Source organism: Erythrolamprus reginae, chromosome 1 (genome assembly GCF_031021105.1).
Source record: "Erythrolamprus reginae isolate rEryReg1 chromosome 1, rEryReg1.hap1, whole genome shotgun sequence".
Lineage (NCBI taxonomy): Eukaryota > Metazoa > Chordata > Lepidosauria > Squamata > Dipsadidae > Erythrolamprus > Erythrolamprus reginae.
The window spans coordinates 88,631,696-88,653,118 of NC_091950.1; the positions used below are offsets into that span (position 1 = coordinate 88,631,696).

Consider the following 21,423-nt stretch of genomic DNA (forward strand, 5'->3'; position numbering starts at 1 on the left):
ATGATTCAACTCATCTGGCATAAAACAAATCTTATTAAATATGAATGAAAGGGTAATTTCCCAGCAAACAGGCCATTTAGTTGAATAAAGGAATTGTAATGTTCAGGGGCAAACCCATCAAGAGATGACCTAAGTCAATTCACAAGTTTCAGGGGTGAGAGAGGGATTTGTGCACATATTTGGCATCATTACTAAATCAACCCAGACTTTTTTTTAATGAACAGAAAAACAAGCACCCCTCTTAGTTCCTAATTTCTGTTCATGTCATACTTATTATTATCTAATTTTCCCTACTAGCCCTTCCAATTTTCCCCAACCTCAAAATAGATTATATTAAACTTGGAGAAAGTTAGTGGTTTAAAGTCATACTTGGCTTTCATGGTTTAGAGTGAAACTGAAGGTGGATCCCCAGGACTTTAAAGATACCAACTAGGGGTGAAATGCTCCTGGTTTGCTCATACCTGTCATTTGTCGGAGAGCCAGTCACGAAGAGAGCACAAAGCTCCACCCACCTGCCCGGATGCCACCATTTGGGTTCTTTTACCCACTGCACATGCACAGAACACACAACAACACACAATAACAACACATTAGCCCTTCATTCCTCCACTCGAAACAGAATACTCTATGAAACTAGACTTACAATCTTCGGTCTTGAAAGCTTAGAGCTGCGACGCCTTAAACATGATCAAAGTATTGCCCACAAGATCATATGCTGCAATGTCCTGCCTGTCAAAGACTACTTCAGCTTCAACCACAACAACACATGAGCACACAACAGATTTAAACTTAAAGTAAACCACTCTAAACTCGACTGCAGGAAATATGACTTTAGTAACCGAGTAGTTGATGCATGGAACTCACTACATGACTCTGTAGTATCATCACCTAACCCCCAAAACTTTAACCTTAGACTATCCACTGTTGACCTCTCCTGATTCCTAAGAGGTCATTAAGGAGCGTGCATTAGTGCACCAGAGTGCCTTCCATCCCCTGTCCTAATGTTTCTCTTTTACTAGTATCATGTATATAAATATTATATCTTGGTATACCACCAATACGTATGTGACAAAACAAAAAATTATTATTAGAGCTGAAAGGGACATTACAGGTCATCAAGTTCAACCCCCTTCTTGAGCAGGAAATCCTACAGCACCCCAGCCAAATGGCAGTCCAATCTCCTCTTGAAAATGTCCAAAGTTGGGGAGTTCACAACCTCCGCTGGCAGGCCGTTCCACTGGTTGATCGCTCTCACTGTCAGGAAATTCTTCCTTATCTCCATATCTCCATAAATAAAAAAATAAAAAAATACAAGAACCCAAATTGAGACATCCGGGCAGGTGGGCGGAGCCTCACACTCACTTAGCGACCTGCTCTCTCGCGACTGACAGGCAATCCTTCATTCTAGTTAGCTGCAGGGAAACTAGATGAGAATATGTGGGTTCACATTTTTACTTTTTTAGCTCTTTGTTCTTCCTTCACTTTCTCTTCTCTCTGTTCCTTCTTGCTCCAATCGACCAGCACTGAGTCCTTTAAAGCATTTATTGTCAAAAGAGTCATTACCTCACCTATGGGCATTCTTGCAAGGGAAATAGATACATGGATTTAGAACTACCTAGGGCTAAAATTGAGCTTGCACTAGCAATAAAACCTCTCTATGGAAAAAAAAACCCCATGCAATTAATTGGAACTAATCTAAGGGAGGGGTCATGATGAGTGAATGCTACGCTAAGAAAAAATGATGTTAAGATAACATGGTTTGAAATGCAGTTTAATTTTTTTTTAATTGGCTAACTTGGAAAATTTGACTTCTATTCATAGATGTTCATATACAAGTATGCCACTGCTGTTGTTACATTATTTGGGTAATGATGTTATCTTATATATGATGCAAATGATTTAATTTGCATCCCATCGACAGGCCCCTGTTACATGTGGTCTCTTTCATCACTGCTAGATTCTCCAATTCCACATTCTGATAGATGAGACAAACTTGGACGAGGCCTATTTGACTCATGCCAAGAAAGACAAATACTTGCAGATCACCTTTTTGCCCATTCAGCTTCCAGAACAATGGGGAGGCATCGATTTTAACTAAGTCAACATTTTTTCCTGCCAGTCAGGATTCAGGGGTTGGATTTCTGGCACAAACTAGAAGGTCTTCTGAACTGGTTTCTTTTTCTTCTTTGACCTGAGTCTTTTGAACATTAAAAAAAAACACTAAATGCATCTTCTTTTGCTGTACTAATGTTCACATGTACCCTTCTCCATTTGGGAAATAAAATGAAAAGCCAGCATCAGGAAAGCTAAATCCATGCAACATCCCCCAATCCAGGGGTGGATGCTAGCTGAAATGCTAAATTGGGTTCGCCGCCGTGGATCATGAATGCTAATGGGGCCACCATGATTTTGCTTCTGCACCTGTGTAGGTAGCAAAATCGTGCACGGAACCACAGGTGTGCTAGTGTTTCAGCATGTGCAGAAGCAAAAAAACTTGCCGAAACACCGGCGCACCTACGGCTCCATGCGTGATTTTGCTACGTACACAGGTGCAGAAACAAAATTGCACTGGACCCGCTAGCATTCACGAACTGCTACGGTGAGCCCAATTTAGCATTCCGGCTAGCAGCCACCCCTGCCCCAATCCCTTTCCTATTCCTTTTAAAGAATCATAATATTGTAGTGTTGAAAGAATCCATCTAAAGCCTAATCCGCTCCGTGCAGGAGGTTAAGGCATTTTAGCAGATATCTCTCCAACCTTAGCTTGAACATCTACACCAGAGGGGAGCCATGTCTTCTCTGTAGAAGGGCTCCACTGATAAATTGCTCTTTTCATGAAGACTTTTTTCAACGTTCAAATTATGCTGCTCTGTAAAGAGTGATAATCCCATCTTTGAAAAAGACAGCAGCTGGTGAATCCAATCTACTCATAACCACCATAAGACAACTGTGTTATAGATATTGTTGTGTCCGTAATGGCTACCTTGTTTCAACTGTAAATAGTTTCTTCCTGTTTAAAGCGCTGTCTGAGCCTGAGTCAGGAAGTCGCTCCTGATTGGCTCAGATGCGCCTGCTCCTTGCTTTGGCGGGAACCGCAAAAGTATAAAAGAAGCGGTTTCTCCCAGGCAAAGCAGATCGGTACTCGCAAAGTCACTTGCCTTGCTGAGCTGTCACTTCTCTCTCTCTCTGAGCTGAATAAAAGTACTGTTCTGAAATACCTGCGTCTGGATTCATTTCACTGGCGGCGACGGAAGAAAGAAACCACACTTGCACCATGAGCAACATACAAATCGGCCGGGCTCCCGAATTCTTCGATCCCGAAAAAACTTCCTGGGACGACTACATGGCCAGCTTCGAGATCTTCCTCGAAGCTGCGGGCATAGAGGACGCCGCCGCCGACCGAAGAAGGGCCATTTTTCTAAACTACTGTGGCCCAGAGATCCGAAACCTCGCCCAGACGCTCACCGACCCACAGCCAGCAAGAACCGTCGCTTGGGACGTCCTACAAGCCAAGCTTGCGGGCCATTTCAAGCCCACAAAGCCAGCTATGGTTTTCTGGCACCAATTCTCATGGATGGCCCAGACAGAGACGGAATCCATCAACCATTTCGCAACGCGGCTTCGAACGGTGCTTGCCAAATGCAAGTTTGACAACCCGGAAGCTCGCCTCACCGATGCCCTAGTTTTCGGCATGAAAAACGCCTCAGTGAGGAACAAACTCCTCACCGAAGACGAACCAACGCTTCAAACCGTGATCAAATTAGCTCAAACCGCAGAGGTCGCCGACGCCGCGGCCAAAGAGCTGAAGGAAAACGAACGGCGAGAAGTCATCGCCAAGATCGACTCCGCTTTTCACCGCGCCGAGGGATCAGACGACCTCAGCCCACCAGCCCACAACGAGGACAACTGCCTCCTGCTGCAAGACCAGCTGAGACAGCACAGAGCTCCGCACCACACAGCCCCTTGCGCCGGCTGCCGGGGAAACCACCAGCGCCAACGATGCCCCTTCCGGGATGCCATTTGCCGCCGCTGCAACCGATGAGGCCACATCGCCGAAGCCTGCAGAGCATCGGCGCCAGAAGAAACCTTCTCCACACCGCGCCATCAACGAGGCCAACACCAGGCGCCCCAGCCGCGAGAAAACCGACCTTCCCGTTTTTCAAACCGAAGGAACTACTCAGCCGCTAACCGCGACTACTCAAAAGGTAACACTAGATTTTCCGTGAATAACACGGCAACGAAAAATGGGGGCAAAATTGTAATTTCATTACTGCTTAACAGCAAACCATGCTCCATGGAACTGGACACGGGGTCTAAATACACCATCATGCCATGGGAGAAGCTCAAATTATATATGCCTAACCTATCTAAAGATGACCTGTTGCAAACCTCATTGGTGATTAGAGATTTTCAAGGGGGGGGTAATCTCTGTGTTGGGCAAATTGAATGTACCTATTGTATTTAAGGATGTTAAATGTACCCTTCCTATGATTGTTGTTACAGGGGCTAAGCATTCTCTCCTGGGGTTAGCATGGATGGAACCTTTAGGAATTGAAATTTCTGGAGTTTGTACTATTAGCTCGAATAGCATGCCTGATTTCCTACAAGAGTTCCCCGAAGTGTTTAGCCCCACTCTGGGGACTTACAAAGGGCCCCCCATCTCGTTCTCTATTGATCCAAAGATTCCGCCTATTCGACTCAAACCCCGCAGGGTACCCCTCCCGCTCCTTCCCAAACTGGATCTGCAGCTAGACAAACTCATAAGCCAGGGCATTTTGGTTCCAGTGGAGCAGGGTCCCTGGGAGACACCCATAGTCACGCCTTTAAAACCAGATGGCTCCTTAAGAGTCTGCGCTGACTACAAATCTACTTTAAATAAGGCTCTCCAACATCACCCTTACCCCATTCCAGTTGTACAATAACTCCTGCACTCCCTGGGGGAAGGGAAAAGGTTTGCAAAGATTGACCTCGCCCAGGCTTACCAGCAGCTAACAGTCGATGAACAAACAGCAAAAGCGCAAACAATTGTAACCCACAGGGGTGCCTTTAAATGTACCAGACTGCAGTTTGGAGTGAGCATAGCCCCAGGCATATTTCAAAGTATAATGGAACGCCTATTAGCAGGCATAAAGGGGGCCATTCCCTACTTTGATGATATCTTAATCGCAGGGGAAAACCAGGAACAGCTAAACAAAAGGATAAGGGAAGTACTTAAGAGGTTGCAGGACAAAGGCCTAAGAATTAAACCAGACAAATGTGTGTGGGGGATAAACAGTGTTGAATTCTTAGGGTATAAAATTGATGGAGAAGGTATCCACCCCACAACCGAGAAACTGAGAGCCATCAGAGAAGCCCCAGAGCCACAAAATAAGACAGAATTGCAAGCTTTCCTAGGCCTTCTTAACTTCTATTCCGTTTTCTTAAAACAGAAGGCAACAGTAGCAGAGCCTCTACACCGTTTGCTCCAGAAAGAAGCCCTTTGGACATGGGGGAAAACTGAACACGAAGCCTTTATTCAAATAAAACAGCTGTTGACTTCTAAGAGTGTGGTAGTCCAGTATAGCACCTCATTACCCATCAGGCTTACGTGCGACGCCTCCCCGTACGGCGTGGGAGGGGTGTTGGCTCACATCTTGCCAAATAATACAGAGGCTCCAATTGCTTTCTTCTCCAAAACTATGACAGATACCGAAAGGAACTACAGCCAGCTAGATAAAGAGGCTCTAGCTTTAGTAGCAGGGGTGAAGAAATTTCATAACTACCTTTTTGGGAGGAGTTTTGAATTGGTTACAGACCACAAGCCCTTACTGGGACTCTTAGCCCCCGACAAGCCTACACCCCCATTTATGTCCCCAAGACTAATAAGGTGGGCCCTTTTCCTCTCAGGATACCAATACGAGCTCATCCATAAAGGGGGTAAAACCATCAACCACGCAGATGGTCTCAGTAGGTGTCCTATGGCAGAATTAGTAGTAGACCCTGCCCCATCTGCAGATGTATTGATGATAGAACTAGATGACAAACCGCTAGTTACTGTAAAGGAGGTGGCTACACACACACAGCAAGACCCCCTCCTAAAACAAGTAGTAAATTGTGTACTTAAAGGTTGGCAAAATGACTCGTTGAAACCTGAATTGTGTGACTTCAAGACTAAACATTTAGAATTGTCATATGTAAAAGGTTGTTTGTTGTGGGGGGATAGAGTGATCATCCCTAAAACCCTAAGGGTAAAGGTACTCAAAATGTTACATGTGGGCCATCCTGGGATTGTCAGGATGAAAGGCCTAGCCAGGGGACATTTATGGTGGCCAGGTTTAGATGCAGACATTGAGAACTGGGTAGCCAAATGTGACCCATGCCAAGAGTCACGGCCAAACCCCCCCAAGACAACCCCAGCAGAGTGGGAGCAACCTGCAGGACCATGGTCCAGAATTCATATCGATTTTGCAGGGCCAGTGGGGTCACAGTACTTCTTAATTGTAGTCGATGCATTTTCTAAATGGGTAGAAATCATTGCAATGAGCAACATAACCACGTGTGCCACCATCAAGGTATTGAGCAGACTGTTTGCTACCCATGGTTGCCCAGATATCCTAGTGTCTGACAATGGGCCACAACTAACAGCCAGACAGTTTGAATTGTTCTTAGACAACCTAGGAGTCAGACATGCACTCATCTCAGTTTACTCACCCTGGGCTAATGGATTGGCAGAACGTTACGTTCGAGTGGCTAAGGAAGCCTTACGTAGATCAGGCCCTGGGGATGTGCAACAAAATCTGGACCAATTTCTGTTAACCCAACACATCACCCCAAACTCGCACACGCACATAAGCCCTGCTGAGTTGCTAATGGGTAGAAAATTAAGGTCACCACTAGATAGGTTACACCCAAGGTTCTGTGAAAATAACCAAATGTATGTAAAACCTGAAAGAGAAATGTTTTTGGGACAAAATGTATTTGTTAAGAATTTTGATGGGGGTGTAAACTGGAAAAAAGGAATTATTGTTAAACAAACTGCTCCAAAGACATATGTTGTAAAAATGGAGGATGGTCAAATGTGGAAGCGGCACATTGACCACATACGTAAACGCGCAGAAAATTCTCTACAACAAACCGCTAACACGGCCTCTCCCAACTCAACAGACGATAACACGCTACCCGAATTAATTAACACGCAATTGGACTTATCGGGATGAGGGGAGTCCTCCAGCGACGCCGAGCCATCATCCTCCTCCGAAATCAGCAGCCAACAGGCTGGCGCACAAGCAAGGCCACAGCCGCGCCGGGAGAGCAACAGCGAGCCAACATCCACCGTCGAGAGTGAGGACATAACTGAACTGCGCAGGTCTGAGCGATCCTCGCGAAGACCAAGCAGATTGGACAATTTTGTCACATGGCTGTCCTAATGGATGTATCCAAACTAAGGAGGGAGGGGTGTTGTGTCCGTAATGGCTACCTTGTTTCAACTGTAAATAGTTTCTTCCTGTTTAAAGCGCTGTCTGAGCCTGAGTCAGGAAGTCGCTCCTGATTGGCTCAGACGCGCCTGCTCCTTGCTTTGGCGGGAACCGCAAAAGTATAAAAGAAGCGGTTTCTCCCAGGCAAAGCAGATCGGTACTCGCAAAGTCACTTGCCTTGCTGAGCTGTCACTTCTCTCTCTCTCTGAGCTGAATAAAAGTACCGTTCTGAAATACCTGCGTCTGGATTCATTTCAGATATCTATCTATAGATATTTATTGTGTAGAGTCATTTTGGGCTACACTACAATACAACCCAACTATTGTGTTAAATTCCTTGAATGAAAACTGCTTTTTTAAATCGTCATAACAGAGAAAGTCAACAGGACTTATGACCAATCACCTAGCATTCAAGACACCCAGTTGAAGCAATCCTATCTCAACCACACCCACAACACTGAGTACTGCCCATCAACTATGCAGACCTACACAAGAGCTTAATATCAGTTTAAAGAGGAACCCCCAAACTAGATTCCCTGGCCCACCAGAGGCCCCTTTGGTGGGCCCAGTAGGCCCATATTTCTCCCTCCCCAGGCTGCAAAGGCTTCCCTGGAGCCAAAGGAGGGTAAAAATGCCCTCCCCCATCCTCTAGAGCAGTGTTTCCCAACCTTGGCAACTTGAAGTGATCGGGACTTCAACTCCCAGAATTCCCCAGCCAGCATTTGCTGGGAGTTGAAGTCCAGATCTCCTCAAGTTGCCAAGGTTGGGAAACACTGCTCTAGAGGGCTCTCTGGAAGCCAAAAATGCCCTCCCAGAGCCTCTGTGAGAGCCAAAAATCAGCTGGCCAGCACACACATGCACATTGGAGCTGAGGTAGGGCAATGGCTCATGTGCCAGCAGATAGGGCTCCACGTGCCACCTGTGGCACCCATACCATAGGTTCACCACCACTGCTCTATATGGTTCTCACAAGAGCAATCGGCATGTCAAATATAACTCTTAGAAATACTTGCAAACTCTTGGCGCAAAGGAAGTGCTGAAAGGATCAGTGAGTGTCACTGAAGTATTCCACACATTCTATCCAACCTAGCAGTTCTCTATTTACGAGTCCAAAGAAATATGCAGATGGTAAACTTCTTGCAAAAACTTGTGTGCCAAAAATAGCCTCGTGCGTACATCTCTATTTCACTACCAAAAAGAACTCTATGCACATATCTCCACTGGTTATGAAAGAGTGGCCCTATCCAGTCAGCATCAAAGCTTCGCTCATGATCACCAACTGTGCTTCAGAGTTCTCGTGCATACAGAGAACCAGTAGCTTGTCAGAAAGAGGTTCTAAGAATTCTGATCCCATGGGAATTGCAACAGAGATTTGATTAGGTTGATTGAATTATGGGATCACGGGAAATCAGCAACTAGCAAAGGAAAGCAGAAAGCCAAATGGAAAAAGCAGAGGGCTCAATCTCTAAATCTCTGTACAAAAGCCTACATATAAAATTGAATAAGGGAAGTAGGAAATCATTTCAGGTGGGTATATATTATTTAAACCTAGCCACAGATGAAAATCAAAGTATAATCAGCTCTAAATGCCTCTGATTTAAGATTCCAGTCCATACGAGAAGCCCTTTGTGTTTTTAATATGGTAAAGGACAGAAAACAACAATGAGCACAGCACAGCATGCTGACGTGAAAATAAAACAGCAAGATGTGTCCAGATAGAGGAATAATCAGGGTAGCATTTAGTATTTTTAAAAAATAAAAATAATAACAAAAGTCTATGTACAGAGAGTGCTGGTGGAAGGGAATGGCATTCACAGAAAATCAAAAGCTGATAGAAAATCAAGAGGAAGGCTTCAGGTAAGGCATCACAAGAACAACCATGAGATTAAACAGAAGGGGATGCTGCTCTTCTTCCCACAGGTGGCTATACTGTATAACAAGATTAAATTTCATTGAACTGGGTGGCATTTGTTGCTTTGCAAATACTTAGAATGGCATGTTGCAACTTGATGTTGAAAGATGGTGGAAGAGCCATAGTTCAGTGATAGAGAGTAGCCATGTCAATCCTGGACAGCTTAAGTTAAAAGATGCTGGACAGCAAGGTTGGGAAAATCTGTGGACATCTGCTAAGAAGAGCAGACTTTTTACAAGGCTTCACGACAAATCTTGTTATTGATTGATTGATTTATATTTTATCTACTTATTGAAATTTATAGGCCAGTTTACCCAGCGTATGCTTCAGTTTTATCTCCCTACCAAAAGATGGCCACTGAGCACGGAAGTGGTTTATTCAGATGCCAAACATGGAGCTTTAGGAAGAGGGAAAGACATGTTCTCAATCCTCAGAAGAAGGAAAGGAACAAGCCTTGGCCCCCCCACAAGGAACAGAACATTCATGTCCGCACAGCAGCAAGCGGCAGCAGGCAGGAGTCAAGAAGAACTTGAAGAGGCAAGCATGTCCTTCCCGATAGATACCTTCTTCTTGGCCAGCAACAAGTCTTGGTAAGCGTTGGAACGGAGGAAACGTGCATAGCTGTCACTCTTCATCAGCTTGTAAATATGTTCCTGTGGGAAGGGAAGGAACGACAGGGTGAGATTTGTTATTGGACACTGTTCAACAATCTCCAGCCACCTACGAAGGGGAAAAAAAGTGAAATATCAAAGCACAAGTGAACGGTCCCCTCCCTCTCAAATGTCTAAAACATGGTGATAGATATTTACCCTTAGATTATCTACGGTTGACCTATCCAGATTCCTAAGAGGTCAGTAAGGGGCGAGTACAAGTGCACTAGAGTGCCTTCCATCCCCTGTCCTATTGCTCTCCTATATCTCCTATACCTTTCTTCTATTCCTATATCTCTTCTTCTATTCTTTCATTGATATGTTCTATTACTGTATCTTCTTTTCTATTCTTTCATAGATATATTTTACTATGAGTATCTCCTCTATAACCTTCATCATGTATTTTACTATGTGTGTGTATATATATATATATATGTACCCACTAAAACTCTCATTGTGTATTGGACAAAATGAATGAATGAATAAATAAATAAATAAATAATGTTCCACAATGGACTCTCAGCAAGGTGAAAAGAAACCTTGGCATGGCTTTGTTCCAGGAAGGAAGGAAGGAAGGAAGGAAGGAAGGAAGGAAGGAAGGAAGGAAGGAAGGAAGGAAGGATTATTTAGGCAATTGAAGGTTTCTTCCACCTTTCAATCCAATGGACTAAATAAAAACTTATAATTTTTTTTCACAGTCCTGCCTTTCCCATGTTCAGTTTTAGTATTCAGAATCTCTCATGCAAATTAGAATCATCTTAGATGAGATAATAGGATTCTGACTTCTTGCTCTCCACTAATTGTATTGTGTCCTGGTTACCGAATTAGACCATTTAAGAGGTTGTGTGATTTTAAAAAAAATTAGGTGCACGCATGTGGAGGTGACATGTACACACCGAGGTTTGCACAAAACCATATAATAATAATAATAATAATAATAATAATAATAATAATAATAATAATAATATATTAGATTTGTATGCTGCCCCTCTCCGCAGACTCGGGGCGGCTCACAACAATAATAACAACAATGTGACAGTGTAACAAATCTAATATTTAAAAGAAAGCATCTAAAAACCCATCATTTAAAAACCATTCAACACAAGCAAACCATACATAACACTATGTAAGCCTGGGGGAGATGTCTCAATTTCCCCTATGCCTGGCAATATATGGGGGTCTTAAGCAATTTACGAAAGACAAGGAAGGTGGGGGCAGTTCTGATATCTGGGGGGAATTGGTCCCAGAGGGCCGGGGCTGCCACAAAGAAGGCTCTTCCCCTGGGGCCCGCCAGACGACATTGTTTCGTCGACGGGACCCGGAGAAGGCCAACTCTGTGGGACCTTATCGGTCACTGGGATTCGTGCGGCAGAAGACGGTCCCGGAGGTATTCAGGACCGATGCCATGTAGGGCTTTATAGGTCATTACCAACACTTTGAATAGTGACCGGAAACTGATCGGCAGCCAATGCAAGCCACAGAGTGTTGGAGAGACGTGGGCGAACCTAGGCTTAGTTAAGACATACTAAGAAATAGGGAATTGGTTTTGACAGTGAAAATGAAATAATTTTTGCAGATTATAGCTAAATGGCAAAACAACTAAAGCAAATAGGTGGATCTGTGCACCACCATGTTTACAAAAAAAGGGGAAATAGAGCAAGATATGTTAAGGCATGCAAATGCTGATAGAAAAATAGAGCAGAGTATGTGGTTCAGTACAGTATTGTATTACACTGAATAAATATTTGTTGAAAGAAGTTAAAATGCCTGTCTATAAGAAAGTAGGTTTGCCAATTTTTGTTATCTGGAAATGAGACTGAAGGAACCAGAATGGAGCATTTACAAAGACTGTAACTGAAATGGATACTGGATGATTACGGCCTGAATGCAAAAGTTTGGGTCCAGTATAAATGAAATATGTCGAAGTAGTTTGGTTATAGACAGAATTAATGAGAACTGAATTGCAAAGCCATTTGAATGAAAAGTAAATGGGTTGACAGGAAAAAGGAGATTGAATAAGTCATGGTTGGATGGCGCTGAAGAGATATCATCACAAGCCATGTAGCATTTGAGATTAAATTAGCATTGGTCTGCCATGTTGCTATTCATAGTCCAAGAACAATAATCATAATATAGACATCATAATATCCTTAACACAATTTACACAACTGTTTGACCTATGATAGCCTATGATATCGCAAGGACAGGCCATCTGGTATTTTAATCTAGATTTATAGATTACAATTTATATTCCACCTAACATGATGATTATGTTATAGCTGAAAATTTGCTCTGTGAGCATTATTATGTTGAATTTCATTCTAGGTTTAAATAGGCTCAAAGGCAAGTGATTTTTCATAATAATAATAATAATAATAATAATAATAATAATAATAATAATAATAATTTAATTTATTAGATTTGATAGCATTTTTGGTCTGAAAATAGGCTCTGTTGCATTTACTTTGATGTTATGTATGTATGTATGTATGTATGTATGTATGTATGTATGTAAGTATGTATGTATGTATGTATGTATGTATTCATTCATTCATTCATTCATTCATTCATTCATTCATTCATTCATTCATTTATTTGATTTCTATGCTGCCCAATCCCAAAGGACTCAGGGCGGTTTACAACAATAAAAGAATTACAAAACAATAAAAGAAGTCAAAAATACTATCTAATCTCTAAAACCCTATTAAAACTAATATAAAATAGACACAACAACATGCATATATAATAATCCTACACATTCATATATGTGGCCAGGGACGTTGTTAATTGGTGATACCACCAATCTAACTGTGCTGGATCTTTCCAAATCTTTTTTATTTTCCCCTCTGCTATAATTTGACATGAACATAGATGCATTAAGAGAAATTGAAAAGATGATTAAATGCAGTTGTTCATGAATAGTCAGGGCAGGCATCAGTTATTGTGGACCTTTACAAGATAATGTAGCCATACCAGCCATGCCAGATTTATTGCTTTTATAGCCAGCCTTCTGTCTAAAGAGCAATACATGGAGTAATCTTTAAATAACCTAATAAGTAAGTTGGCCTAAGAGATAACAGGCATACAGTTGCCATGGAAGTTCTATGTAGCTAAAGCTGAAGCCATTTTTAACCACAGTTTTCCTAGTTCCAATCAAAGCCTCTAATCAGTGTTCCAATCTGGCCACAGCTTTGTTGTTTGGACAAGTTGTCTGGAGTGTCTCTCCTTGTTCATTAGTGTGTTCACGCATGTAGATCCATATGATGAATAGCTACATGCACAGACCTATATATTAATTATGTGTGTGCATCTGGGAACTGGTAAACAGCAACTGTCTTAAATAGATTCTAAAATGGACTTATTCTAAATTGCTTACCACTTTATTAAGCTTGGCATGTTAATGAAGAAAAGGCCTAAAAGGAAATCAACGAATGACTTGGAGACATTTTCAGAGTACAAAGTTTCAGGGACACCTTTTCAGACAAAATGTTGACACAAGTAAGGTAGTAATGGTTTGCACATGAATACAATTTAGGAAGGTACAGTAGCTGCAATCTTCTTTGCAACACCGTGAGAAGGACACCCAGCTGTCCCCGGCTCAGCATGGATCCTTTTCCTGGACCTGATGGATCTGCTGTCTCCAATGGCTCCATTTTGAATGATGACTTCAGTAATAGCTTAGTCTTGTATATATTATGCACTCCAGAATTGAGTGAGGTGTCGTGAGACCACTTCACCTCCAGCTCATCTGGCTACCTTTGTTAAGTGAGTATGCAGAATCAGTAAGTAAAGTGGGGTGCATTAGGAGTGGGAGAGATCAGGTACAGGTAACAAGGCCCCACCAGCATGTGGAAATATGCCACGGGAGAATTTGTATGGCTAGATGGCTGACCCAATGCATGGAAATTGCCACAGGCAATAGATCTGGGCATCTCTCCATTCCACCATTCTTGGGGAGGCCTCCATTGATTACAAATATTTATTTATAATATTTTTTTATTTATTTTTATTTTTATTTTTATTTTATTTTTTAAAATTATTATTATTATTATTATTACTATTATTATTATTATTATTTATTCGATTTGTATGCCGCCCCTCTCTGGAGTTATTTATTTATTTATTTATTTATTTATTTATTTATTTATTTATTTATTTATTTAGTTAGTTAGTTAGTTAGTTAGTTAGCTAGCTAGCTAGTTAGCTAGTTAGTTAGTTGTCAAACAATTATAGGATGGTAATTTGTACAAATAAAACATTAGATAAGTAATGATAAAAAGTAATGATAGAAGACAATAGAACAGTAGGACAGGTATGTTAGGCACAATGGTGCACTTATGCAAGCCCCGACAGACCTCTTAGAAAGGGGGAGAGGTCAATTGTAGAGAATCTAAGGTTAAAGGTTTTGGGGTTAGGAGTAGAAACCACAGAGTCAGGTAGTGCATTCCAGGCATTGGTTACTCTATTGCTGAAGTCATATTTTTTGTAGTCTAGTTTGGAGCAGTTGACAATTAGTTTAAATCTATTTTGTGCTCGTGTGTTGTTGTGGTTGAAGGTGAAGTAGTCGTTAACAGGATAGACATTTTGGTATATGATTTTATGAACTATAGTTAAGTCAGAACGGAGATGACAGAGTTGTAAGTTGTCTAATCGAAGTATTTCAAGTCTGGCGGAGTAAGTTATTTTGTTCTACAGCTGCTGACAGTCATGCCTAACCAATCCATGTCAAGGCTTTATACAGAGAGTGGATGTCTTGTGCCATCCTGCAGGCATTTGCTTTTCCAAACTGCATCCTAATTTCCAAACAACTGCACTCCTTAGCTTTCCACGCTTCCTAGTCTAAAAAGGCTAGTGAACTTGGTCATTCAGGAGGCCATAAAAATGCTATTCCTAGCCTGCAGACAATTGTGCTCACTAGCTTTCTATACTTGCCTCCTCCCACAATGATGTTTCATAAGTTGCAGAGTCTATGCTATTATTTTTCCCCAGACTGTACAGTTAGCATCACAAAATGACTTCATTTGTAAGCAACACTTACTAGAGAGAGCAAAAGAAAGGTGTCAATGCAACAATAAGAAAAGTCTGAAAGGAAATCATGACCACAGAAGTGGTACGTTCAAGTCTGCTTAAGATATACTCTGAATACAGTGGCACCTCTACCTAAGAACGCCTCTACTTATGAATTTTTCTAGATAAGAACCGGGGGGCTCAAGAGTTTTTTGCCCCTTCTCAAGAACCATTTTCCATTTATAAACCCAAGCCACCGAAACTGTAACTGGAAAAGGCAGGGAGAAGCCTCCATGGGGCCTCTCTAGGAATCTCCTGGGAGGAAACAGGGCCTCCACCCTCGCTGTGGTTTCCCCAATCGCACACATTATTTGCTTTTACATTGATTCCTATGGGAAAAATTGTTGCTTCTTACAAACTTTTCTACTTAAGAACCTGGTCATGGAATGAATTAAGTTCATAAGTAGAGATACCACTGTACAATACAAGTCACATCTTTAGGGAAAATATTCATTAAGATGGGGAGATGATGATGATGATGATGATGATGATGATGATGATGATAATAATAATAATAATACTGTAATAATAATAATATTTATTTATTTTATTTATTTATTAGATTTGTATGCCGCCCCTCTAATAATAATACCATCTCCCATTGGTAAAGAACTGGTGAGATAATAAACCTGAGAAAGTAGTTGAAAACAAACATGCCAAAATACTTAAGGACTTTCAAATTCAAACTGACAAGGTTTTGAAACATAATACTGTACACCAGACCTCACGACTGTGAAAAAGAAAAAAGGGTGGATCATTGATGTCGCCATACCAGGTGATAGTCGAATTGATGAAAAATAACAAGAAAAATTTAGCCGATATCATGATCTTAAAATCAAACAACGACGACTCTGGCATAAACCAGTACAGGTAGTTCCAGTAGTAATCAGCACGCTGGGTGCTATGCCAAAAGACCTCAGACAGTATTTGAAAACAATAAACATTGACAAAATCACGATCTGTCAGTTGCAAAAGGCCACCATGCTTGGATCTGTGCGCATCATATGAAAATACATCACATAGTCCTAGACGCTTGGGAAGTGTTTGACTTGTGATATTGTGATACAAAATCCAGCATATCAATCTCATTTGCTATGAATAAAACAATAACAACCACAACAACAAGAGGTCCAGTTTCTGTCTCCTACAGCAAGCTACAATGATGATCCAGGCTAAGTAACAGAAGGGCACTTAAACAACCGTCCAGCATCTTGGAAATTCTATACAAGGATTCTGGAAACAGTTGGATCTTTTAAAATAAGACAACATTATCTCTGCCTGGAGTATTGGGCAATTAATGGAGCCTGGCAAAGCAACAATAAAAGCATTCCTCATTTTTCTTTCCTGTGCAAGTATGGGCTTTCCTCCTCCTTTCCCCTCTTAGATAATAGATAGGCGAATTCTCATTCAACCTTAAATGATGGATGGGAAGGCACTAGCCTAACTGCTCCCAGGACAATTTCCACTTTTCCTTTCCTTTCCTTTTTTCTTTTGTTGTTGTCTTTTTGTGGCTCCAAACAAGAACCAAAAACTTCTGGCAAGACAGAAAGAATGAGCAGCTAATTTTAAACTGTCACAGAGAGTGGGGTTATTTACTAAATTGCTTATTTTGTAATCAGCCTTAGTCTCATTATAGAGCTTTCATGCTCATCAAAATATGCACACAGAGACATAGGTGGAGTCAATGACGTAAGGAATAAAGCAAAAGCCGAAACTCATTACGAGAAGAAATATTTCAACATTATATATGGCTCTTTGACAGGGACCATTTACAGATTGAGAAAGAGAGAGAGAGAGAGACAGAGAGAGAAAGAGAGACAGAGAGACAGACAGAGACACAGAGAGGCAGAGACAGAGACACACAGAGAGAGGCAGACAGAGGGAGGGGTGAGAGAAATAAATATATCACTACCAAAAATTGGGATTGTGAAAAAGAAAAATGTGCAGGAAACAGAGGGCAGAGTCTGCATAAATATAGCCAGACTGAGAAATAATTTAAAATTGTACGCAGTTTGCAGGCTAAACTATCTATAAATTGAAAAAAAAATCACAAAAATGTGTGTGTGGGGGATTTTATGAGCATAATAAAAATATAAGCATTAATTTTTTCATTTCAATTTTCATTTCATTGTGTGCAGAAATGTTCAAACTAGTTTCCCAGTGAAAAACGGTTTCAAAAAGACCAAATGTAAGTACCTAAGATAAACCCTTTTCGGTCCGGGTCATACTGACCTGGGAACAGTACAAGTGTGAATTTTTACGAACAGAAAAGCAGGATTAATATAGTTCACAAAAGGCCTCCCAACTATCACAGTCGTATCTGAATCCTAATTTTAACCTTATCACTAGCCAAGACTCTTAAACTTTGCTGATATATCCCTGTGCAAAAACAAAACCAAAAAAGTACATCAGCACAAAGTTAAACGTGTAGTGGAAATATGGCAACTTTTTTTTGATGCAGCTCTTGTTCCTTTTTTTCTGGCATTCAAGAGAAGGACAGGATGTGGCTTTATTCAAACTGTTCACAATTGCAAGCATTCTACATTATAGCCCAAACTTGTCAGCTCCTTCCAGAAACTGTCAGCACCATGCTATGTATTTGGTCACATCTTACAAAAGTTTCAAGTAAAAAAAGAATGTATGCTGTGGATGTGGTTTTGTATTCCTTGAAACCCACGGCCAGCCCCTCAATGTGGGTTTGGTTGCAGAGTTATTTTCAGAACAAGCCTGCATTTGAGCCTGACATACAGTACGTGTGCTTATCAAGGGGGTGGGAAGGGGGTGACTTACAAAGATTTGTGCCTGCTGCTTCAAGGTGTGAAGTCGAGAGATTGTATGCCATAAAAGCCACCGGGTGCTGCAGCTCTCTTGGAGTGACTGCGCAAATCAATGTGATGGATGGAGCATTTCTGCATTTTGGAGCATTCTTGTTTTATGGCCTACATATAAGTGTCACCTGGGCTTTCGGCAACCCATTCAGGAAGAAAACCCTGATTAGCTCTTTCAGCGGTGGCCTTCGATGTAGCGCACCCAGTATTTACTATCATTTGCCATCAAGACTGCATCAGAACTAATTGTCAAGCAAACATTCCTCGGCTCTCAAATCTAAACTGTAAGCAGAAGGGAAGAAGTTATTTAATATCTGTTGCAAAGAGTCCAGACTTCCAGAAGTCCCTAGAAAGGAATGACTGCTGGAAAGCTGGTTAATAGTCTGCATCTGAAATGCTGTAACTCAGTCATCATCATCATATCCTCATCATATTTACTGACCCCTCACATCCTGGACACAAACTGTTTCAACTCCTACCCTCAAAACGTCACTACAGAGCACTGCACACGAAGACAACTAGACACAAGAGCAGTTTTCCCCAGTTTTCATCACTCTACTAAACAAATAAATCCCTCAACACTGTCAGACTTTTTACTAAATCTGCACTTCTATTTCTACTAGTTTTTCTCATCATTCCTATCATCCTTTTCCTCCCACTTAGGACTGTATGACTGTAACTTGTTGCTTGTATCCTAAGATTTTAATTATTATCTCCGGGACCGCCTTCTGCCGCACGAATCCCAGCAAACGGTTAGGTCCCACAGAGTTGGCCTTCTCCGGGTCCCGTCGACTAAACAATGTCATTTGGTGGGACCCAGGAGAAGAGCCTTCTCTGTGGCGGCCCCAACCCTCTGGAACCAGTTCCCCCCGGAGATCAGAACTGCCCCCACCCTCCTCACCTTTTGTAAAGTTCTTAAGACCCACCTCTGCCGTCAGGCATGGGGGGAACTGAGACATCTCCCCCGGGCCTATACAGTTTATACATGGTATGTTTGTGTGTATGCTTGCTTTTAATAATGGGGTTTTTAGTGTTTTTTAAATTATTAGATTTGTTCTTACATTGTCTTTGTTATTGTTGTGAGCCGCCCTGAGTCTACGAAGAGGGGCGGCATACAAATCTAATAAAATAATAATAATAATAATAATAATAATAATAATAATAATAATAATATTGATTGTTTCTTCATTGCTTATTTGACCCCTATGAACAATCATTAAGTGTTGTACTACATGATTCTTGACAAATGTATCTTTTTCTTTTATTTACGCTGAGAGCATTTGCACCAAAACAAATTCCTTGTGTGTCCAATCACACTTGGCCAATAAAATTCTATTGTACTCTATCATCCCAACAACGATTCAATTTTCAATTCAATTTATTAGATTTGTATGCCGCTCCTCTCCGAAGACTCAACAACAACAACAACAGCAACAACAGAGTTGGAAGGGACCTTGGCGGTCTTTTAGTCCAATCCTCTGCTTAAGCAGGAAACCCTACATTACTTCAGACAAATGGTTATCCAACATCTTCTTTTAAAAACTTCCATTCACAACTTCTGGAGGCAAGCTGTTCCACTGGTTAATTGTTCTAACTGTCAGGAAATTTCTCCTTAGTTCTAAGTTATTTCCCTCCTTGTTTAGTTTCCACTCATTGCTTCTTGTTCTACCTTCAGGTGCTTTGGAAAATAGGTTGACTCCCTCTTCTTTGTGGCAACCCTTGAGCTATTGGAACACTGCTATTGTGTCTCCCCTGGTCCTTCTCCTCATCAAACTAGCCCTGCCCAGTGCCTGCAACCGTTCTTCATATGTTTTGGCCTCCAGTCTCCTAATCACCTTTGTTTTTATTTATTTACTTATTGGATTTATATGCCACCCCTCTCTGGGGACTCAGGGCAGGTTGTTGCTCTTTTTTGCACTCTTTCTAGAGTCTCAACATCCTTTTTGCATTGTGGCAACCAAAACTGAATGCAGTATTCCAAGTGTGGCTTTACCAAGGCCTTATAAAGTGGTATTAACACTTCACGTAATCTGTTAATGCAGCCTAGAATTGTGTTGGCTTTTTTTGGCAACTGCTGCATGTTGCTGGCTCATATTTAAATGGTTGTCCACTAGGACTCCAAGATCCCTCTCATACTTACTACTGTTGAGCAAGGTACCACATATATTGTACCTGTGCATTTTGTTTTTCTTGCCTAAATGTAGAACCTTACCTTTTTCATATGCATATGCACCAAGACAAATTCCTTGTGTGTCACACTTGGCCAATAAAGAATTCTATTCTATTCATTGTGTTAGATAGCGCCCATTGTTCAAGTTTGTCAAGATCCTTCTGTATTTTGCACCTATCTTCTGGAGCGTTGACTATTCCTGCCAATTTGGTGTCATCTGCAAATTTGAAGAGTTCCCCATCTATCCCTTCATCCAAGTCAAGCACCATAAGTCCTGGCTTGGAATTCTGGAAATTGAAGTCCATACATCTTAAAAGTTGTCAAGGTTGAAAAACCATGCTGTGCTGTAGCTGTTCTTACACCCAAGACCTTTAACCACTTTAATACCGGCTTTTTTTAGCAGAGATGTTACACTGCCCTCGATTTCTATCAAACCCCACCTTCCCTTGTGCTTCCTTATCTTATCCTGGCCCTGTTATACTGCTCAAATTTTAACACATTCCTCTTAGCCAACAGAGGAACATAGGATCTATCATTACATGGAAAAAAACAGCAACTTTGAAAAGAAGTCTAGGATAGGCAGCAAAAAAAAGGGGGGGGGCATTCCAGAGATGTTGCTGTGTGGCGCTGTGGGCACATGGTTCTTCATTGTGGCAAACTGGTAACTTGGTAACTTTCTCTCAGTCAGTTTGATAGGGTGACCAGGAAATTGACAAGGTGGAGACTGAATGACTGTGTTACCTGCCCATCCCCCCCTCTTTTTCATTAGCAATTCACCACTTTTTCCTTATTCTTGGTCTCTTATCTTCTTCAATCCAGTAATTAAGTTTTTCGTCCCACTCTTTAAACTTAAATGTTGATAGCCCCCCCTGACAGCACCTGAAATAGGTACATCGTTTTGGGAACTATCATCATTTTTAACGCTCTTATTTTAGAGATTCTCCTTAGCTTTTTCTCTTTCCAACTCCTCATCTGTTTCAACATTTTCCTCCATTGTGTCAACCCCTAACCCCCAACATTTCTCCCTTAGACTCTCCACGATTGACCTCTCCAGGTTCCTAAGAGGCCAGTAAGGGGCGTACATAAGTGCACTGGTGTGCCCTTCATCCCCTGTCCAATTGTCTTTCCTTTCTCTCACTTATCATATATATTTTCTTTCTTTCATATATCCTCCCCTCTAAGTTCAGTTTACCTTTATATATATTACTACATGTCTATTTTTCTTCCTATGTATTTGTGTATTGGACAAATGAATAAATAAATAAATAAAACAAATATTAATCTATAATTCACCTCCTCAATTTTTGCTGGGTTTTTCAATAACCAAATTCCAAAATATTTA

The 21,423-nt window shown here is 41.4% G+C and overlaps 1 protein-coding gene across 2 annotated transcripts in view; it reads right to left on the bottom strand.

Annotated features, from left to right (window-relative positions):
• Positions 1-21,423, bottom strand: part of RGS6 (regulator of G protein signaling 6) — a 319,358-nt gene that overhangs the window by 19,913 nt on the left and 278,022 nt on the right. For both annotated transcript variants that reach the window (XM_070758388.1, XM_070758379.1), the window contains exon 16: positions 9,930-10,019. In XM_070758388.1, the coding sequence (XP_070614489.1) occupies positions 9,930-10,019 (90 nt within the window). The remainder of the gene's footprint in view (positions 1-9,929; positions 10,020-21,423) is intronic.